The sequence below is a fragment of the Pocillopora damicornis genome, chromosome 7 (genome assembly GCF_964200805.1).
Source record: "Pocillopora damicornis chromosome 7, jaPocDami1.2, whole genome shotgun sequence".
Taxonomy (NCBI): Eukaryota; Metazoa; Cnidaria; class Anthozoa; order Scleractinia; family Pocilloporidae; genus Pocillopora; species Pocillopora damicornis.
Window position 1 is genome coordinate 13067666 of NC_142676.1, and position 20105 is coordinate 13087770.

A 20105-nucleotide genomic window follows, 5' to 3' on the forward strand; every position below is an offset into this window, starting at 1 on the left:
TATTCAAAGGTTTTATCTCCTTAAAAGTGCATTGCAAATAGCCTTTGTACAGCCACCTCCTACTCTCCTTCACAATTTTTTTATTTTGGAGGATGGGGGCGGCAGTACATAGGCTAAGAGGTGCTACCCCAGTGTACTTAGACAGGTCAACTGGGTTCATTTTAGGCCCTTGATGAAAAAAAAATAGCCCATAAAAATGATCAGGAGAGTGTCAAATATATTCCCCAATTTTGTTAGCTTTCCTCTCACAGCTTGGTTCATTTTTTTCTCGATTTCCCATTCAACGCTTCAAAGAACATACAAAATTGCTTTGTGTACAGGAAAGCTTCTGTGCAATGTGCCTTTGTCATTATGAATTTACCCAGGACACTATTTCAGTATTTTCAGTAATTGTTCAGTTTTTATTGAATTTGATGACGACAACCATCACCTAGAACCACATGGATGCACGCCAATGCAATATTGAAATCGTCCGCCCACCCCTTATACTAATGGCTAAGATGGCTGTTGATCTTTTGGCGCGTTCCTCCCTTTCTCCCTTTTGCAGACTACGGGAATGAATTAAAGACTGTCCGACTGGAAGTTTAATTATGACGTTCATCAACCCAAGTATGGAAAGGTAAACTGTTTGTCACAGGAAGAGAAAAGATAAAGCGTTGTTTATTTCAAATAGTAAAATGTTCCTTCTCTTCTCATATTAACTTAAAGACTTTTTCTTCACAATGGTTTAACATGAGCCCAAGTCTGTCTGACACCATAAGTTTTAATTTCTAGTTCTTGAGTGTAACATATAAGTTGACTGACATTCCATTTTTGACAGAATTTCTTCCATGAACCTTGGGTTCAATAATCCCTTTTTTTGCCTTTTTTGCTTATTTCCCTTGGTTTCTATATATTAGACACGAGATAATTGACAAACCGCAAGTACTAGGGATCTTACATGCGTGATGTTGGAAGAGCTGTGAGTGGCAGTGATGCTCGTGCCCTGGCTTAGTACGAGGTGATTAGGAACCCACTTTTTTTAAAGCTGAAAGTAATACGTGCTAGATAATAAACTGACTGAATTTGGTCAGGCTTGGGCCATCATAGATCGTGTTATTAAAAGTAACATAGTTTGACATTGCAGAATTGAAAAGAGACTTGAAATAAAATCAATCTTAGGGACAAAGCAAGTCATACCTCTGATAATGGTCCCTTCTAAAACTGAAAATATGCTCATTATGCTTGCAGTGATACTTTTATTTAAAGTGCAAAAATTGAGCTCGTTTTTCCAAATTATGCTAAAAATTATGCCATCACAATCTAAAAGGGCCTAGTCGGGCCAAACGTGAAAATATTTGGCCTCGCCGTCAATAGGCAGGAACTGCGCTGCCTTCAATCCATACATGACCGTAAGACGAACATTTTGTCATCCGGCCCTCCCACTCAGTCTATAAGTAATTATTCCGCCCCTTTTAGTGCCATCGCGTAAAGCCCTTAAAAGGGTCTTTTGATTCAATAAAATACATACTTTACTTTATTTACATACATACTTTATTTATTCTAGAAGCAAACTATATATACTAATTAAAAACTAAGGAAAAAAGGTACTTCTAGAAAAGGAAGTTTGGAGGTTAACCCTATGTAAAAACTCCCTTAAAAAATAAATAAGTAAATAAAAATAAAATAAAAATCAAGATCTATACAGTTAAATATTGAGATACAATTTAAGTTTAGATTTAAAATGCTGAAAGCTATCAGCTTCCACTATATCACCCGGTAAGGTACCAGCGTAAAACTGCTTTTCTAATCATCTTTTTAAATGCTTCGTCTCTGATTAATTGTGGAATACTGTTCCAAAAGAATCTTCCGATAACGCTCGGGCAGAATCTCCTGAGATAAGTTCGAAATGAGGGTATGACCGTAGACAGCTGGCAAATGATTGTTAATTTCACACAACAAATTGTCAAGATCACTTCCAGAAGCTGTTAAAGATGTAACGTCTGCATATAATCCAGTAGGAAAGCACCTGCTGCTTCCTGTTATTTAAGTAAGATTGGAGCTTATTATTTTCGCTTTGTTGTAATTCGGCCGTAATACTTAAATTTAGTTAATAATATTTGATGATTTACTGTGTCGAAGGCTTTACCTAGGTCTAAGAATAAAGAAAGCACTTAGTGTCCTTGATCAAGAGGAGAGGTAATTTCTTCAATAATATTAATTAGACGGTCAGAGGTTGTATAACCTGATCTCAATCCATATTGTTTTGAGGAAATAATGTTTTCATTCGTAAGATAGGACATAAGCTTATTAAAAATACATCTCTCAAATATTGTTACTTGTGGAAGAGAGAACTGAAAAAGGAAGATACTTGTTACATGTATAACGAGAGCCTTCTTTGAAAACTGGAACAACTTTTGCCAGTTTCATACTACCTGGAAAAATACCTTGGTTGTTAGAAAGATTAAAAATATAAGTTAAAGGACGGCATATTTGCGGTGCTGCGGTTTTTAATAAAAGTGGATGAGTCTTGTCAATCCCAAATGATTTCTTCGTATCAAGACTTTGTAGCAATAGAAAACCTGTATTGCAGACACTTGTGAGAAGCAAAATGTTTTTTGTTTCTGGGAAAGATAAGATGTTGCACTCCTATCAGTTAATGTAAGAGGGACATTACAGAAAAATTTATTGAGGCAGTTGGAGATGGTAAAAGGTTGTTCGCATTCAGTTTATTTTCTACTTGTAGCTTTTCTATATGAGAACTTGGCCGCTTATTATTTATCAATAAATTAATATTGTCCACAATTTTTTTTTTTTATGTTGTCTGATTTGGTTAAGATGTCATTGTAAAAGCCGTCTCGATATATCTTATTAATGGAGGCAATTTTATCTCAACATCGTGATTCTTCTTCTCTAGCTTGTACACTGTTATCTCGTCAACGACCTTTGCTCTTGAGCTCAATACGTGGAATCCATATCACAGGGATGATAACATAGATCACTTAAGTGAAATATTTCCGGTTTTGCAATTCATCAAAGCAGATCGAATTGTTTTTATTTGATTTTCTATTCTTTGATTGTGGCATCATTTTCTTAGCTTTGACTTAACTGAACTGAATCAGAAGTCTTCAAAGTTTTAGTATGCTACATGACAAAGCTTTCTCATTTGAAAAGAACTGAGCGGAAAAAGTTCGGCATGATGTAGAAAATTCCTGAACTATGTTGTTGACTGATTTATGCGCGCTCTGTATATTGATAATGGTGATATTTGACCGTTTGCATTGCATCGTTCGCATCTCTGTGTTGGCATCGATTACTCTTTAAAGTATCCCGTCCATTTTGATAATCGATGGAGCAGGTTGATAAGTGGTGCATGGAATCGTCATGCGCTGTAACGTTTCTTCGCGGTGGACTTCCCTCGACAAGCACGCGAATTCTTACTTTGAACGGGCGAAAGATCATGTAATTAGGGGCCTTGAGAGCTCTTAAAATCCTTAATTTTTTTAACCTTGGTAATTAGTTTTATCATTGTTGAATTGTATATATTGTAATTTCTTTGTTAACTTGTCGATGACAACAATAATCATTGAGTTAAGCTAATGTTTGGGGTCATTTTGCCATATTTGAATTATTTATCTTCAGGAGCTGTATAATTAGCATCTTCTTAGCTAATCCCTTAACCAAGGTTTGGAAAGTACATGGAAAAAGGAAAATAAAATTTATCTCATAACGGCTATTTCATATGAATTCAATTTGTAGTCAGGCATTTAAGGCGTCAGAATGCGCTTAAGTCTTACACGCAAAAAACGATTAACTTATCAAAGGAGTAAATTCGTGCCCTTGAGGTATCTAACATTTACTAATATTTGTTTAAAGAGTCATGCTTAAAATAGACTGTCAACACTATATTTGCTTTGTTCTTCGCCAAAGTGTTCAAAACAGATTTCGCTCACGATACCACTATCTCCAGACCTTGAAAAATTAACGCTATACCAAATGTAACGTTGAATGGGAGGGAACTTCATCTTTGGGGTGGCTTCTACCAATGTGGACATATGTGGCTTCAAAAAAAATTATTTTGCGTTTTATTCGATGTCAGCATAGAAAAATCTTAGGAATGCCAACTCTTTGTGAATAATTAAGATTTATTTTCGTCTAGAAAAGTCTTATAGCTTATGCTGAACGGAATGTGTGAACAGAGTCGAAAATAACCTACTGATAAGTTAGAAGGAGTGAGCACGAATTTCGTGGAGTATGATAAATAAAGGGGTCGTTTTCTCTTCTGGTTGGTTTCCAAGATGGGTGCCGTTGTATTCTTTTTATTTATTCGCCTTTAAAAACAATAAAATCAAGTCAAAATTTCGAGAGTTTTCCAAGCCTTTTCAAGGTAACATGTTATACTGTATCTTGTGGAATTTCGCCTAACTGAGCAGGACAAAGTCGTTGGATGTTTTCCATTTTTAGTTTTTGTTGTGGTTATGTGGCGGCAATGAATTCTGTATTGATCCGTCCAACAGTAAACCACATTTTGATATTCAATAATCCAATGGTGAATTTCGTACATCCATAGCAGAATAAGCGCTCGAGCTGCTGAGAGGCGTTTAAAAGCACTACCATTATGGTCATACAGTAAAATTTAACACTACTACACAGCAGAGTAATTGTTTACAATTTTGTTATTGTTTGGAAGAGTCAACTGTCTAAAAAATTACTTGCTTCTAATGTGAATGAAAATCTTGCCAAAACAAATCCAAAGGTTTCCTTCGTTACATATTTTCATGCCACTCGTAAAAAACATTTTGATGTTATCTTTGAGAGGCGATTGGGGTTTCTGAATGTTTTCAGTGCAAAAAGTCCCTGCAGGTGGTTTATAAACAATTCCAACGCTTAATCACGTTTACAATATACGATCAACGTGCACTTTTTTTTTGGATATTTAGTTTGAAATTTCTAGCTTTCCTCTTTTTCATAACGAATTATTGCGCAATTGGTGGTTGTTTACCTCGGATTCTAATATTAAGAAAACCTACTTACGCTTCAGATTAGTCTCGTAAGCGTGCAACATCGGGAAATATTCCAAACATTCAACAATTAATTTTATTGTAAGAAAAAGTCAGCGAAGCAGTAACACCCATCAACCAATGAACTGTCAGTGTAGCTCTTTAATTGACATCTTCAATCAACTCATTTGAATCGGCTTTTCTACTCATAAATAGTTTGCATCTCAAGGGACTTCAGACGATTATTTTGGCGTACGCTCCGATGGTGGACAAACTTGAAACAGTGATCGCAAATTTAATGACGCAAGTTTGTTAATCTTTCAAAAAAAAAAAACAGCATGGTTATTAAAAGCACTCTGTTAGTGTGCTTGATCATCTGTTGCCAAAGTAGTCATGTTAGAGCTGCGTCAGAGTGTACGGGCGCTATAGTCGCTTCAGTGTTTGGTACAATAGGTGTGATTCTTCTTATCGCAGGTATTGCGATACTGGTTTGGTGTTGTCGCCAAAAAAGATCAGGTAATGGTAGTTTATTTGCCTAGATGTTAACTTGTTTCAGTTTATTCTATTGAATTTCTATTTCAAAGGGCGCTGCTCACATTTTAGTTCTCTTGCTGCAGGAAAACTCTCGTCAAGGTCTTCAATAGAAACCGCCAGTGAACCAGAAATTTCTCTCGGCACAAAAGCCAAAGGTGGTCAGATTGGTTTAAATGGTCATGGAACTCCGGTAACTTTTTCACATCACTACAAAGAAGAAGCACCGTCTGCTGGTAAGAAAAATGGGAATAGTGGATACAATCCTGTCCGTACCATTTCAGTTTATATCGAATCATCTGCATACTTAAAATTGCTATGATACGCGTCCAAACTTGTCAGTTTTCTGTTTCTAGTTTAAGAGTACGGCCTCTTTAGGTTAAGCTCGAGTTTTAGCTGCTTGCAACAGTCGTGTATTTCGAAGAAAGTAAGGCATAGCTATTTTATCATTATTGCTATTATCATTATTTTCATTATTATTATTATTATTATTATTATTATCATCATCATTTTTGTCGTGATTTAGGCATAAGTATGCCTTGTATTGGCTTCCATACTCGTGAATTCACTGAGGTGATTGTCTACAGCACTTTTCAAACGATAAAATGATCATTTTTTGATCACTGCATCAACTACGTTCACAATCACGTTTTTCAACTGAATGAAGTTCCTTTAGTAAGAAGTTGACAATGTTACAAAAGACGGTGACTGAATATTTCAGATGCTCGATGAGAGTATGACAGCAAAGAATATTTTCTCTGTGCAGCACTGAAGCATGTCGAAATTGGAGCTGTGCTTTAACCCAGTTCGTTCTATTTCAGAACTTATAAGTTACCAACCGTTCAATTGAAACCTTGGCACTCTGCAACTAGGATGTCTTTGTGTTAAAATGTCTTTCCTTGTTTCAACAACAAACCCTCACCTACGTTGTCACCGAAGTGTTCATTGTCCTTTAGCTTATTTCCATAAATGTCATTATCTTTTTCGAGATTACTCGAGCACTGAAAGTTTGAAGAATCTAGAAAGCCCTCGCTCTATGGCTTGTTATTACACTGATTGATCATGTCACGTATATAACAAACGCTTGGAGAACGCTATTTAAAAAAAATACTAAGTTATAAGAGTTTTGTACATATTTGCTCATGATTTTCGACTTTTTGAGGAAAGAATGGTCATTACATAGCTTGGCGGTGGATATTTGTATATTGTTGGTTGCCCAGAGTTTCATAGAAGGTGACAGAAGTTTACAGATACATCGAAAACGTCTTGCACACCGCATGACAGTCATTCTTTGCGCATTGCGTCAGTTTAAAATGCATAGATACAGATTGATCTGGAGATTTCAGGAATGAGACCTTCTTAATGTGAAGCTTACAAAACTTTAAATTACCTAACCTAACACACAAAGTCATCCAAAAGAAAGAGGTCAAAAGGAATGAAAAGTATCTCCTGAATAATCCAGACGCAACCTCATCCTCCGACATTCAATCGCATGAGATTTAGGAACACCCATCAGCAAAAATACACAACAGCCTAAGCCACGACATATTCAGAACAATACTATAACTTAAAAAAATCGCTGCAACATTTTTCCATCTCCCGTCTGTTTCAATGGAAAATTTTTTCTATTGTTCGATGCTTTGTTTCTTTTGAAATTGGTTCCACTCGGTGAGCTTCAGGAGTCTTTTAATTTTGTTGACACTCGCTGTTTTTGTGGTCAGGATTCAAATTGAACATTTCTTTATAAGTGTCTATTAAGCACCCAGGTCGGAGAGATCTGTAGTGAAATTGAAGCCTCTCTCCGACGATTATCTGCGTTATTTGTGTAAAATGAAATAGCCGCATGACCATGTAATAAGTGGAACTGTAATTATTGGTTTGTGCCCTACGTTATTAGATATACAATTTAAACAAATAAGACTGGTTTTTTTTCGGTAGTAGTGTTTTGCTTGGAAAGTAATGCATCTTGTGTGAATAATAAATTGATTGCATTAGGAAGGTTTATAATGTTTAATCTTATTTAAATATGCTTCAGATTTGTCTCAATTTGTGTGACGTAGTTTCTTTCTGAACGTTGATTTTCCTTTTTTATTTGACAACTACTTCACTCGTCTACATTCGGCAACGATCCTTTAAATTTTGGCTAATGGCTAAATAACCTACGATTGTGATTTTGTTTGTTTGTTTGCTTGTTTGTTTCGAACAGCGTACAACACAAGGGGAGTTGTTAATCCAGCATTTGGTGGGCAGCGAGAAGTACTGATTGAAATGCCATCTAGAGACGATGGCGAAGTCAAAATTGACATGGATGGAGATGGTAAATTCAAACTTCCTTCTTGTAACGAAGGGGAGGTAAAAATTGATATGGGCGGAGATCCAGACAAGGAAACTCCTACTGTAAATCTTGACATGGACACCGATCTTGGCATGAATGTGGCAAATGGAAGCAGCCTCAAAATGTCTCCAAGAGATGCTCAGCTCTTGGATGTTGAGTTCCAACATAACAAACCATCAGGAACAGGTTTTCCGAGCGGGAATATTCCTGGTTCAGACGTTGATATTGCCTTTGAGGGCTCCTCCAAACCAACCTTTAACGTGGACGCACCAAGGAATATGGTTAGCGATGTTCTTTAAGTTTTGAATTAAGTCAATATCAGTTTCTACGTATTTGACCGCACTCCTCAAGATTCAATTCTTCTGTTTCGTTAATGTAGAGCCATAGCTATACTTGCAATACGAAGGCGGTATGTCCACAGCAAAGTTAACTTAACTCGGGGCTATAGTTATAAGTCACTTTGCAGAGAAAAATTATCGCCTAAAATGTTTTACTTTCTTTTTTCCTTATGGTTAAATAAAACCACACAAAACGTCTGTAGCATAGGAGTTTTGAAAAAAAATAAATATAAGCAGTCTCACTCTTTCATCCAATATTTAGCGCTTTCCGCCTTTCGAACATCTTAGCCCGTATTTTCAGTTACCGAAAAAACTAGAAAAAAATAGATAGGAATAAAATTGATCAGAACGCTTTTGCTTATTCAATAAATACTTCAAGTCTAGTCTATTGTGAGCATAAAAATGACCTGCATTATCCAAGATAGATCTCTCACCCTTGTAAGAGCCAAATGCTGTCGCTCTTATATAATAGTTGAATAATGTACTTACTAATTGCTATTATCAACACTTGTCAACATCATTATAATTTTTATTGCCGTTGTCATTATCATTATAAATGTTATAAGCATTACCGGTATAAATGACTCTCTTTCCTGAGAAACACACATCAGCTTTAATCTTCACCCCCAAAAAGACTTTTTTATATATATCTCTTGCTTATCCGTCGTTTTCGACAGGAAACCATTGATGTTGATCTCGACCGACCTGAAAGTGGTGGCTTTGGACTCTTGATTGCGAGGGACAAGACTTTGCCACCTCCCGCTTTATTCGTAAGAGAAGTAACACCCGGTGGTGTTGCTGCGAGAACAGGTCTCCTGGATAAAGGTAACGACACTGTACGTTATATTTACGTATGTTACACAAGGATGATCGTAAACATTTCACCTCAGAAATTTTACGCGGTAACAGAGCGACACCATAATTGACGAATTTTAATTCATGGTGAACATGGCAATTTCTCGCCAAAAAAAAAAACCTGAAACATCTTCAGAGACCTCGCTGCAATTTGAAAAGATATTCTTTTTTTCAAATTTGTTTGATATGATAAATTGTCATAATTCAAGGTACTCTATTTTGAAGATTTTATTCGCAAAACACGTAGTACTTAATGAAAACTAACTAGAAAGCAGACCAAAAGTCATCAATATTCTTCCAGAAAAGGACATCCTTCTAATTTGTTATCTCCAAGGTGATAAGATCATTGGTATTAATGGAACTCCGATCGAGGGCCTAGCTCATGACAAAGCAATGCACCTTCTTCGCAATGATGACAAACCAAGGCTAAGACTGACACTGTTGAAAAACCTCTCGCCAGGACAAAATGGTAGGTAGTCTGTTTAGCCTCATGGTATTTAAGTTATTCTACGACAGGAATTCGCGAGAAATAGGCGTCGAAAACCAAATTATGCGTGTTAACATTTTCACGTTGACTCTATGCTAGAAGTTGGCATATTATTTGTATTTGAGGATTGAGAATGAATTGAAATGATAAAGCGAAATGATAAAGTTTGTAATGTAAAGAACTGACACGATTCCATAAAATAGAATGCACCATAATGCCATTATATCTCTTCTCACCGATAGGTTCACTGGACTTATCGGAGAGATCGCGGGATCTATCCAAAATGATTGACGAATCCTGTGCAATTGACTTGGAACCGGGACTAGAGGCAGGGAGCCCCTCCCTTGATGTCGAAGGATTGCAAGGCAGTGCAGATTTAGGAGAGACGGAGACTTCACTGAGTAAACCAGAATTCGAGGGGGATATACCACAGGCGCGTATTGCTGGGCCGAATATGAAACCACACAATCTTCAAGGTTCACCTTCAAACCTGAGCTTGCCTTCACCTAAGACTAAGCGTGCGAAATGTTTCTCCTGTGTATCCAAAGGAGACAAAGGGGAGCCTTACACCAGAGGGAAGACAAGTAATAGAATGGATTGGGACAGACCGAGTGATGATTGTTCTGTTGATATTAATGAGGGTGGTAAATTTACAGATAATTTGAGCGTTAGAGAACCTGGCATTTCTATTCCGGCCAAAAATGTCACGGGAGAAATTACAGGACCATCGCTTGACGAAGAGCAAAGGGATTTAGGATCCAATGTACAGCTAGATAGCTATTCGCCAAATATCAAAACGTCGCAAGGTAGACTAAAAACACAGCTTTCTGGGCCAAGTGTCGATACTTCACCTGAGAAGCTCAAGGGCTCAAAGGAAAATGTTGACGTTCCTGCCGCTGGTGGGTTGAATTTGCCTTCCTCAAAGAAAAACCGTGGTAATTGTTTCTCGTGTGCAGGAGACGGAAATAAAGAAGACCCATACAGAAAGACTAAGGGAAATGTTGGCTTCGACCTGAGTGGCCCTGATGGATCACCAGAAATGGTGGAACCCAGAAAAATGGACATAACCGCTTCTGCACCTGAATTTCATGAACGTGGAGAAACCAACGACCTGGACCTCAGAACAACTGGACCAGACTTTCATATCGAGGGACCAAACAAAGGAGTCTCAACGAGACCGCCAGAGGTTTCCCTCCAAGCAAAAGACCCAAGAACAAATACCCCAGATGTATCGCTTCCATCAGGAAGCACTACTATCGGCCTCTCTGGATCGGGGAACATTTCTTCAGAACGACCTAAAGTTGAAATAGATGCTAATTCCCCAGAAATCGATGGTCCAATAGGAAGATTCGATACAGGAATTTCGGCCCCACATGCTGATATATCACATGGTAAACTGGGAGGCCCTAAGGCAAAAGTTACCGCACCTTCTGGACAGTTGAATTTGCCATCTTCAAAGAGAAAGCGAGGTACTTGTTTGTCGTGTGCAGGAGACGCGGATAAAGACGACCCGTACAGAAAGACTCAAACTCAAGGAAGTGTCGGCTATAACCTTAGCGGTCCTGATGGACCACTAGAGATGGAAACACCTAGCAAAATGGACATAAGTGCCTCTGCACCAGACTTCCAAGGACAGGAAGAAACGAAAGACTTGAGCCTCAAAACAACTGCACCAGATTTTGACATCGAAGGACCAAACAAAGGCATTTCTACGGGCTCGCCAGAAATTTCACTTCATACAAAAGATCCAAGTATAAAAACCCCAGATGTATCTATTCCATCAGGAAGTACTGATATCGGCCTTTCTGGGACAGGAGACATTACTTCAAAACGACCCAGAGTTCAAGCAGAAGCCAATTCCCCAGACATCGATGGTCCAAGAGGAAGATTCGATACAGACATATCAGCCCCAAATGCTGATATATCACAGGATAAACTGAGAGGGCCTAGAGCACAAGTTGACGCTCCTTCCGGAGAGTTGAATGTGCCTTCTATCAAGAAAAAGCGCGTTAACTGTTTGTCTTGTGCGGGAGATGATGACAAAGACGACCCTTACCGAAAGACAAGAGGAAATGTTGGCTATGACTTCAGCGGCCCTGATGGATCAATGGAGATGGAAAAAGGTAGCAAAGTGGCCCTAAATACTTCCAGGCCTGATTTTCAAGGACATGCAATAACGAAAGACATAGGCCTCAAAACAAGTGGACCAGACTTTGATATCGAAGGACCAAACAAGCAAATCTCAATGGGACCGCCAGAAGTTTCCCTTCACGCAAAAGATCCGAGTATTAATGCCACAGATGTATCTTTTCCGTCGGGAAACACTCATATTGGCCTTTCTGGAGAAGGGGAAATTTCCACAGAACGACCTAGATTTGAAATAGAAGCAAATTCCCCAGATATCAATGGCCCGAAAGGAGGATTCGATACAGACATATCAGCCCCAGGAGCTGATATATCACATGGTAAAATGATGGGCCCTAAAGCACAAGGTAACGCACCTTCTGGAGAGCTGAATTTGCCTTCTACCAAAAGAAAGGGTGTAAATTGTTTATCGTGTGCGGGAGATGGGGATAAAGACGATCCTTACAAAAAGAGTAAAGGAAATGTTGGCTTCGATCTGAACGGCCCTGATGGATCACTAGTGACGGAAAAGCCTAGAAAAGTGGACATAAGTGCTTCTGCACCTGATTTTCAAGGCCATGAAGAAACAACTGACTTGGGATTCAAAACAACTCGACCAGACATTGATATGGAAAGACCAAACAAAAGAATCTTAACAGGGCTGCCAGAAGTTTCCGTCCACGCAACAGATCCAAGTAAAAATGCCGCAGATGTATCTATTCCATACGGAAGCACTGATATCGGTCTTTCTGGAGAAGGGGACATTTCTAAAAAACGATCAAGCGCTGAAAAAGACGCCAATTACTCAGACATCGATAGTCCAGAAGGAAGACTCGGTTCAGACATTTCAGCCCCAGATGCTGACGTATCACACGGTAAACTGAGACGCCCTACAGTACAAGGTAATGCTCCTTCTGGAGAGCTAAATTTGCATTCTACTAAGAGAAAGGGCGTAAATTGTTTGTCTTGTGCAGGAGATGGGGACAAGGACGACCCGTACAAAAAGAGTAAGGGAAATGTTGGTTTCGACCTGAGGGGCCCTGATGAATCACTGGAGATGAAAAAACGTATTCCATCAGGCAGCACTAATATCGGCCTCTCTGGAACGGAAGACATTTCTTCAAAACAACCTAAAGTTGAAATTCAAGCCAGTTCCCCAGATATCGATGGTCGAAAAGGAAGATTCAATACAGACATTTCAGGACCTTCAGACTTTGATATCGAAGGAGAAAACAAACGAATCTCAACGGGACCGCCAGAAATTTGCCTCCACGCAGAAGATCCAAGTATAAATACCCCAGATGAAACTTTTCCACCAGGAAGCACTAATATTGGTCTCTCTAGAACAGGAGACATTTCTTCAAAACGACCGAAAGCTAAAATAGATACCAATCCCATAGACATCGATGCTTCATCTGGGGTGCTCAAGGGCTCAAAGGAAAATGTTGACGTTCCTGCCGCTGGTGGGTTGAATTTGCCTTCCTCAAAGAAAAACCGTGGTAATTGTTTCTCGTGTGCAGGAGACGGAAATAAAGAAGACCCATACAGAAAGACTAAGGGAAATGTTGGCTTCGACCTGAGTGGCCCTGATGGATCACCAGAAATGGTGGAACCCAGAAAAATGGACATAACCGCTTCTGCACCTGAATTTCATGAACGTGGAGAAACCAACGACCTGGACCTCAGAACAACTGGACCAGACTTTCATATCGAGGGACCAAACAAAGGAGTCTCAACGAGACCGCCAGAGGTTTCCCTCCAAGCAAAAGACCCAAGAGCAAATACCCCAGATGTATCGCTTCCATCAGGAAGCACTACTATCGGCCTCTCTGGATCGGGGAACATTTCTTCAGAACGACCTAAAGTCGAAATAGATGCTAATTCCCCAGAAATCGACGGTCCAAAAGGAAGATTCGATACAGAAATTTCGGCCCCACATGCTGATATATCACATGGTAAACTGGGAGGCCCTAAGGCAAAAGTTACCGCACCTTCTGGACAGTTGAATTTGCCATCTTCAAAGAGAAAGCGAGGTACTTGTTTGTCGTGTGCAGGAGACGCGGATAAAGACGACCCGTACAGAAAGACTCAAACTCAAGGAAGTGTCGGCTATAACCTTAGCGGTCCTGATGGATCACTAGAGATGGAAACACCTAGCAAAATGGACATAAGTGCCTCTGCACCAGACTTCCAAGGACAGGAAGAAACGAAAGACTTGAGCCTCAAAACAACTGCACCAGATTTTGACATCGAAGGACCAAACAAAGGCATTTCTACGGGCTCGCCAGAAATTTCACTTCATACAAAAGATCCAAGTATAAAAACCCCAGATGTATCTATTCCATCAGGAAGTACTGATATCGGCCTTTCTGGGACAGGAGACATTACTTCAAAACGACCCAGAGTTCAAGCAGAAGCCAATTCCCCAGACATCGATGGTCCAAGAGGAAGATTCGATACAGACATATCAGCCCCAAATGCTGATATATCACAGGGTAGACTGAGAGACCCTAGAGCACAAGTTGACGCTCCTTCCGGAGAGTTGAATGTGCCTTCTACAAAAAGAAAGGGCGTTAATTGTCTCTCGTGCGCGGGAGATGGGGATAAAGCTGACCCATACAGGAAGACTAGGGGAAATGTTGGCTATAACTTCGGCGGCCCTGATGGATCACTAGAGATGGTGCAACCCAGTAAAATTGACACAACTGCTTCTGCGCCTGATGTCGATAGACCTGCAGCAACAAAAGAACTCGAACTCAGAACAGCTGAACCAGACCTTGATTTCCATGGACAAAACAAGGGAATCTCCACAGGAACGCCGGAGATTTCACTTCATGGAAAGGATCCAAGTATAAATACCCCTGATGTATCTATTCCATCGGGAGACACAGGTTTCAACCTTTCTAGAACAGGAAACTTTTCGTCTGAAAGACCAAGCGTTGAAGTACAAGGCAATTCCCCAGACATTGATGGACCAGAAGGAAGATTCGAAAAAGGCATTTCAGGCCCGGATGTTGATGTATCAGATGGTAAACTACAAGGCCATAGAACAACAGTTAACGCACCTTCAGGAGAATTGAATTTGTCATCTTCAAAGAAAAAGCGCGTTAATTGTTTGGCTTGTGCAGGAGATGGGGAGGAAGAGGACCCTTATAGAAAGACTAAGGGGAGTGTCGGCTACAACATCAGCGGCCCTGATGGATCACTGGAAATGGAAAAACCTAGCAAAGTGGACATAAGTACTTCTGGGTTTGATTTTGATGGACGTAAAACGACTGAAGGGCTGGAACTCAGTACAATTGTACCAGACGTTGACTCTCAAGGGCCGAAGAAAGGAATACCTTTGGAGCCTCCCGACATCTCAGACAACTTAACAGATACAGATCCATCTGCTGAAAAATCAAAGATTTGCTTGGATTTCCCTGTATTATATGATCCAAGCATCGGAGGTTCAGGATTTGATGCACCTAAAAATTCATATGAGACGTCAACGATTTCGGGGTCCTCGCTAGAGAGAATTTTTGATAACACTGATATACAAAGGTCGAAGTTTGACCTAGATGCTTCAAATATTGAAAAACCAGACTTTGAATCGGAACCACCCAGTATAGGTGCAGGAATACAAGATATAAAAGGACCAGACTTCTCACATGAAAAGCATGACTTATCTGGACCATCAATGGGCAGAGTAGAGAACGATATTGGAATTGATGGGTTCGACCCAAGCATGAATTCGTCAAGAGTCTCTGTTGAGAGGCCAGATATATCTGGGCCCTCGTTTGACACCACAGCTGGTGATATTGACCTCGGAGTAGCAGACGAACCAAGCACTGACTCAGAATTGACTGGATTTGACGTACCTAAACCTAGAGGCAAAGAAATGCACAGAACTAAACCAGATATCTTCATGCCATCAGCAGGCGGAATAAGTGTTCATGCTCCAGCTGTAGACCTACGGCAACAATTAGAGGCTGACATGAAGGGATTAGATGTTGATGCACCGGAATTAGATTTCACTGTATCATCACCAAATAAAAAACGAGCATCGTTAGAACCAGTTGATATGAAAGGTCTTAGAGGGAAGAGTTTTGAAGGTGATGTTGATTGGGGTATCAGTACCTCAACACCCAAAGATTCTGGGGGCATAGACTTTGACGCAAATCCAGTCGAAGGCGATGTAGAATTCGCAAGTACCTACGATAACATAGAACTCCACAGTAAACCAGAGTCTCTCCCCTCGGTAGCGTATGAAGAACCACACAGTCTTCAACGTTACGATGAAATACGACCAGAAATGGAACTGAGACTATTGTCACCAAATCAACCCAACGAATCTGATCTAAACTTCGATGCAGACATCTCAGATGCAAACCTTCATGTGGATAATTGGAAGCCAGGTGAAATGAACCTGGTAAAAGTCGAAGAAAACGTAACAGTTTGTTCAGCATCAGTCCAGGAGCCTTCTTCTCCAAGCAGAATATTAACTCTAGATCGTGAAATTAAGCAAAGAATTGAACTTGAACTCCCGGGCCATGAAGGTAAAGATACACCATCTTCATTAAAGAGAAAAAGTACTTCATCTTCATCATCCTCCTCATCCTCTTCTGATGCCGAGGATGACAAGGAAAAGAAGTCAAAACGAAAAAAGAAGTCCAAACTACCACAGGTGTTCCGAAAGAGTTCAAACAGCTCAGCATCGTCCAAGGAGAGTGGTTCCTCGTCCAAAAAGAAAGCGAGCGAACGGAAATCCTCAACAAGTTCTTCTTCATCAGATGACGATAACGAAGATCAAAACCGTCCCACAGCTGATTTTGTTTCGGGATTGAATTTGAAAAAGCAAAAACCAAAAACAAGCTCATCTTCTTCGTCCTCCGATGAAGGTTCCTTTGGCCTTAATCATCAAGACTTACTTAAACGAAAGAAATCAAGGAGTTCATCATCATCTGATGAAGCGAAAGAAAATGACAAGAAAAAGCAGACCTACAAAGTGGACGACAGAACATTTACCTCAGTGGCTGATGAAATAAAGGAACCAGGAAAGTCAGGATCGATAGCCTTTGATATTCAAGAAGAAGTAACTCATGACTCGTTGATGCTAAGCGGCAAAATATCATCAAAAGAGCAGAAACCTACGAGTTCCTCGTCTTCGTCGGATGAAGAGATCTCAAGCTACAACGTCAGCGAGTTGAATGATCTACCCAAGGCAAAAGATCAAGCAACCACAGAAACGAAACGGGAGGAAGATGACCTTCCTTCTTCATTGGACCTATCACTCCATCAGTACAAAGCAGTGGACTATGTTGTAACCCATAATTACGCATCCGAAACACAAGAAACAAATCCCTCAGGTGTAGAAGAGGATCCTTTTGTAGTTGTATCTCGCTCCCTTAAAAGACCATATCAAGACACTGAACACGAGGATGAATTGAAAGTAAGTTCTATAGAACTTCAATTTAACGAGCCACCAGGAGAGGTTTCCAATCATCTGGACTATCCTTGCCGAGTCGCTCAGGTTGAAGAAGACGATGGCGCATTCGTGCAAGAAGAAGGCGTTGTCCCATTGTTTAAGTTTCGGTCATTGGACTACGATGTCCCAGATGTGTCGTTTCTATCGAAGCCTTCTGAGGAAAGTGATGCACCAAATTTGTTATCACCTAACCAAAGGGACCGCGTGTCTCCTACATGGGACGTACAAGCCCATACTTTTGAGGATGTATCTCATGTAACAATTCAAGATGACCCGCCAACGGGGGATGAAAACCATGAGATCCGTGAACAATCGCTTATTATAGTGACACGCTCTCTTAAGAGGACGTCACCTGTCACTGAAGACGCAGATGACATCAGGAAGGAAAAATCTCCAAATTTCTCTAACACTATGGAGATTCAAGCTACTGAACCTAGCCATGAATTCTACCTTGAATATCCGCAAAATAATAAAGTATTCGTACTCGATGAACAGAATGGCCATCTGACAGATGAAGAACAAATCTCACAGCACACAAAGGAAAGAGAAATACCAGACATTTCAGCGCAGCTAGCCGCATTAAATTATACTGAAGATGAACCTCGATTAAAAAGCGATTCACCCACAAAAGCTGAAGACAATGTCAAATCGCCAAGGGAGAAAAGCCCTAAAGAAATTTCGAGACGAGGTTCCAACTCTCGTCTTTGGGATTTAATGCAAGGTTATCTAATTGAGCAGCCTATACTCAACGATAATGACACAAATTCGGAATCAAGATCAAAGAACACGGAAGAACACAACGAAGAGGGAGAACAGGTTTTTTACGAAACCAAGCCCATAGAAATTATAGACAGCAGCATTTCGGAAAAAACTCAACAATCCCTTAATGTGGTGACCTACCAAATCCACATCGACGACCACGAACATCCTAAAGAAAGAAGTGGTGATTTAGAAGATAGAGACACAACGCTAAAGGCTTCCAAACCTGATCTCGTTTCTTTTGATGCGAAACCTGTCGAAGACAGTCCTGCTACCACAAGCTACAGCACATCAATAACAAAGGTGGAAAGCAGTTTTGCCTATGTTAACTTGACACCCGTAATGACCGAGACGGATTCTGAATTAGGCGCGGTTGATCGATTAGACACGGCGAAAGATGAACACCATACATCAGTTGCAGACGTTAAAAGCAGTGTTCAGGAGGTAACGGTCACATCACATTCGTCTCAAATTGAACCCATTTCTCTACAAGTGGATATTGGTGCCATAAAACCTGTTTCCAAATACCAAACTACTTCATGGAAAAAGGAAGTTTCTGTTCCTGTCGATGTGGATGACAAGAATGACGATCCCTGGATGAGGCATTATTCCAGAGGATTACAACAAGGCACCCTTTACCAGCCACTGTATGCAAAATCACCAGAGAGGGACCCATATCTTGGTGAAAGACGTGGCGTAAGTTTGTCCAAAGTACCTCATGTTAAAGGTGTCAAGACGTCAGGCGAAAAAGAGCGTGAAAGACAGAGGTATTCCATCGAGGGCCGAACTAGCATCCAATCAGCGTCCTACCAAGTAAGTACAGATGGTAAATCTATGCTTCGAGGATTGGAAGCAGTTCCCAGAGTGCGAACACCCGAGAGTCTCTTTTCTAGCCGAGATGACAGAGAGCAATCGCAAAAGAGCCAACCTGAGAGTGCTGGAGGAGACCCGTCAACAGGAACGTCCACAAGTGGCCCTTCCGTACAAAGTTTGCGTTCCTTTTGGGATAAATGAATTGAAGTCCACCTTATCGTGGCTTTACATCTCTTAATACAAACGAAATGTACATTAGTTACTACTCTTTCCCGACTGATTTACAAAAAAGAAAAATGGGCAATGAGTTAGACCCCTTCACTCAGCTTAAATAGCGTTACATGCACGCTTACATCGAGAAAGTGTCGTTAGAAAAAGTCAGTTATTGTTATATACTAATAGCAATTGACACTGCTTAGGCGCTAATGTATGGAGAATGTGCCGGGCGAAAGATAAAAATACATTATCTCTAGTGTCAGAGGAAAATTTTTAAGCATTTTTCACATAAGATAGATTCTGTTGCTTTTACGCTGATCTTTAAGAAATGGAAAGGAATCGCTCGAAGAAGAGAATCCAAGAAACAGAAATTACGCTGTCAAAAAGGCTTAAAAGTTAAGCCTTCTTCTCACTAAGTTTTCCAATAATTTTAATTCATCTTATTACCAAAAAAAACATTATCATTAAGCAAGAATTATAATTTTACAAAGCTGAGACCTTTAAAATATTATCATTACAATTATTCAATGGAATTATTTGTAAATAAATGTTCAGTCACATTAGTCAACCTGCTTTCGCCTCTACTACGGACTCCATATTTAAACTTTTACAAATCATGAGTGACACAGTCAGCTGAGTGACACAGTCGGCTTTTTGCTTCTTGTTATGTAAAAGATTCCATGAAGAATTTGGGGCTAGTATTGGCTGCACCTCGTGCAACTGTTAGGTTACTCCTGTGTTCACCAAACTTTCTGCGTACATTCATTTGAGCTATAGACCGCACTTCCTATCGGTTTACCAACGTAATATCACACCCGGAATGTTGACCAATCAGAGCGCACGTTGTATCTCAGTTATTAAACCTCGTTAAAAACCATATCAGTTTTCGCGAGAAATAATATAACCCACAACATTCACATAACCAGGAGCCCATTATTCATTAGTAGTGGACTCCTGAGATAACTTCGTATTTGATACCCCATAAGGTTTCACATATAAACAATAGCCTCCATTTTGCGCGCAAATATGCAAGGTTATTTGTCCGCTGACATTATCTGTTCGGAGAGGCGAACAATTTTCCGAAAGCAAAGCTGAGCTTCGGGGAACAGATAATGTCCAAGAAATATCCGTGTATTTTTTTTCACCGAATGGAGGCTATTATGTTTATTATCCTTCAAAGATTTTTGCAATGTGCGGGAAA

At 40.0% G+C, this 20105-nt stretch overlaps 1 protein-coding gene across 1 annotated transcript; it reads left to right on the forward strand.

Moving 5' to 3' along the window:
• Positions 1–5192: 5192 nt before the first annotated feature.
• Positions 5193–19467, forward strand: LOC113668988 (uncharacterized). The gene is made up of 6 exons (XM_089212694.1): positions 5193–5495; positions 5597–5746; positions 7717–8126; positions 8861–9008; positions 9373–9507; positions 9768–19467. The coding sequence occupies exons 1-6, from the start codon at positions 5318–5320 to the stop codon at positions 18887–18889; spliced, it is 10143 nt and encodes a 3380-aa protein (XP_089068820.1). The 5' UTR covers positions 5193–5317; the 3' UTR covers positions 18890–19467.
• The last annotated feature ends 638 nt before the right edge of the window (positions 19468–20105 follow it).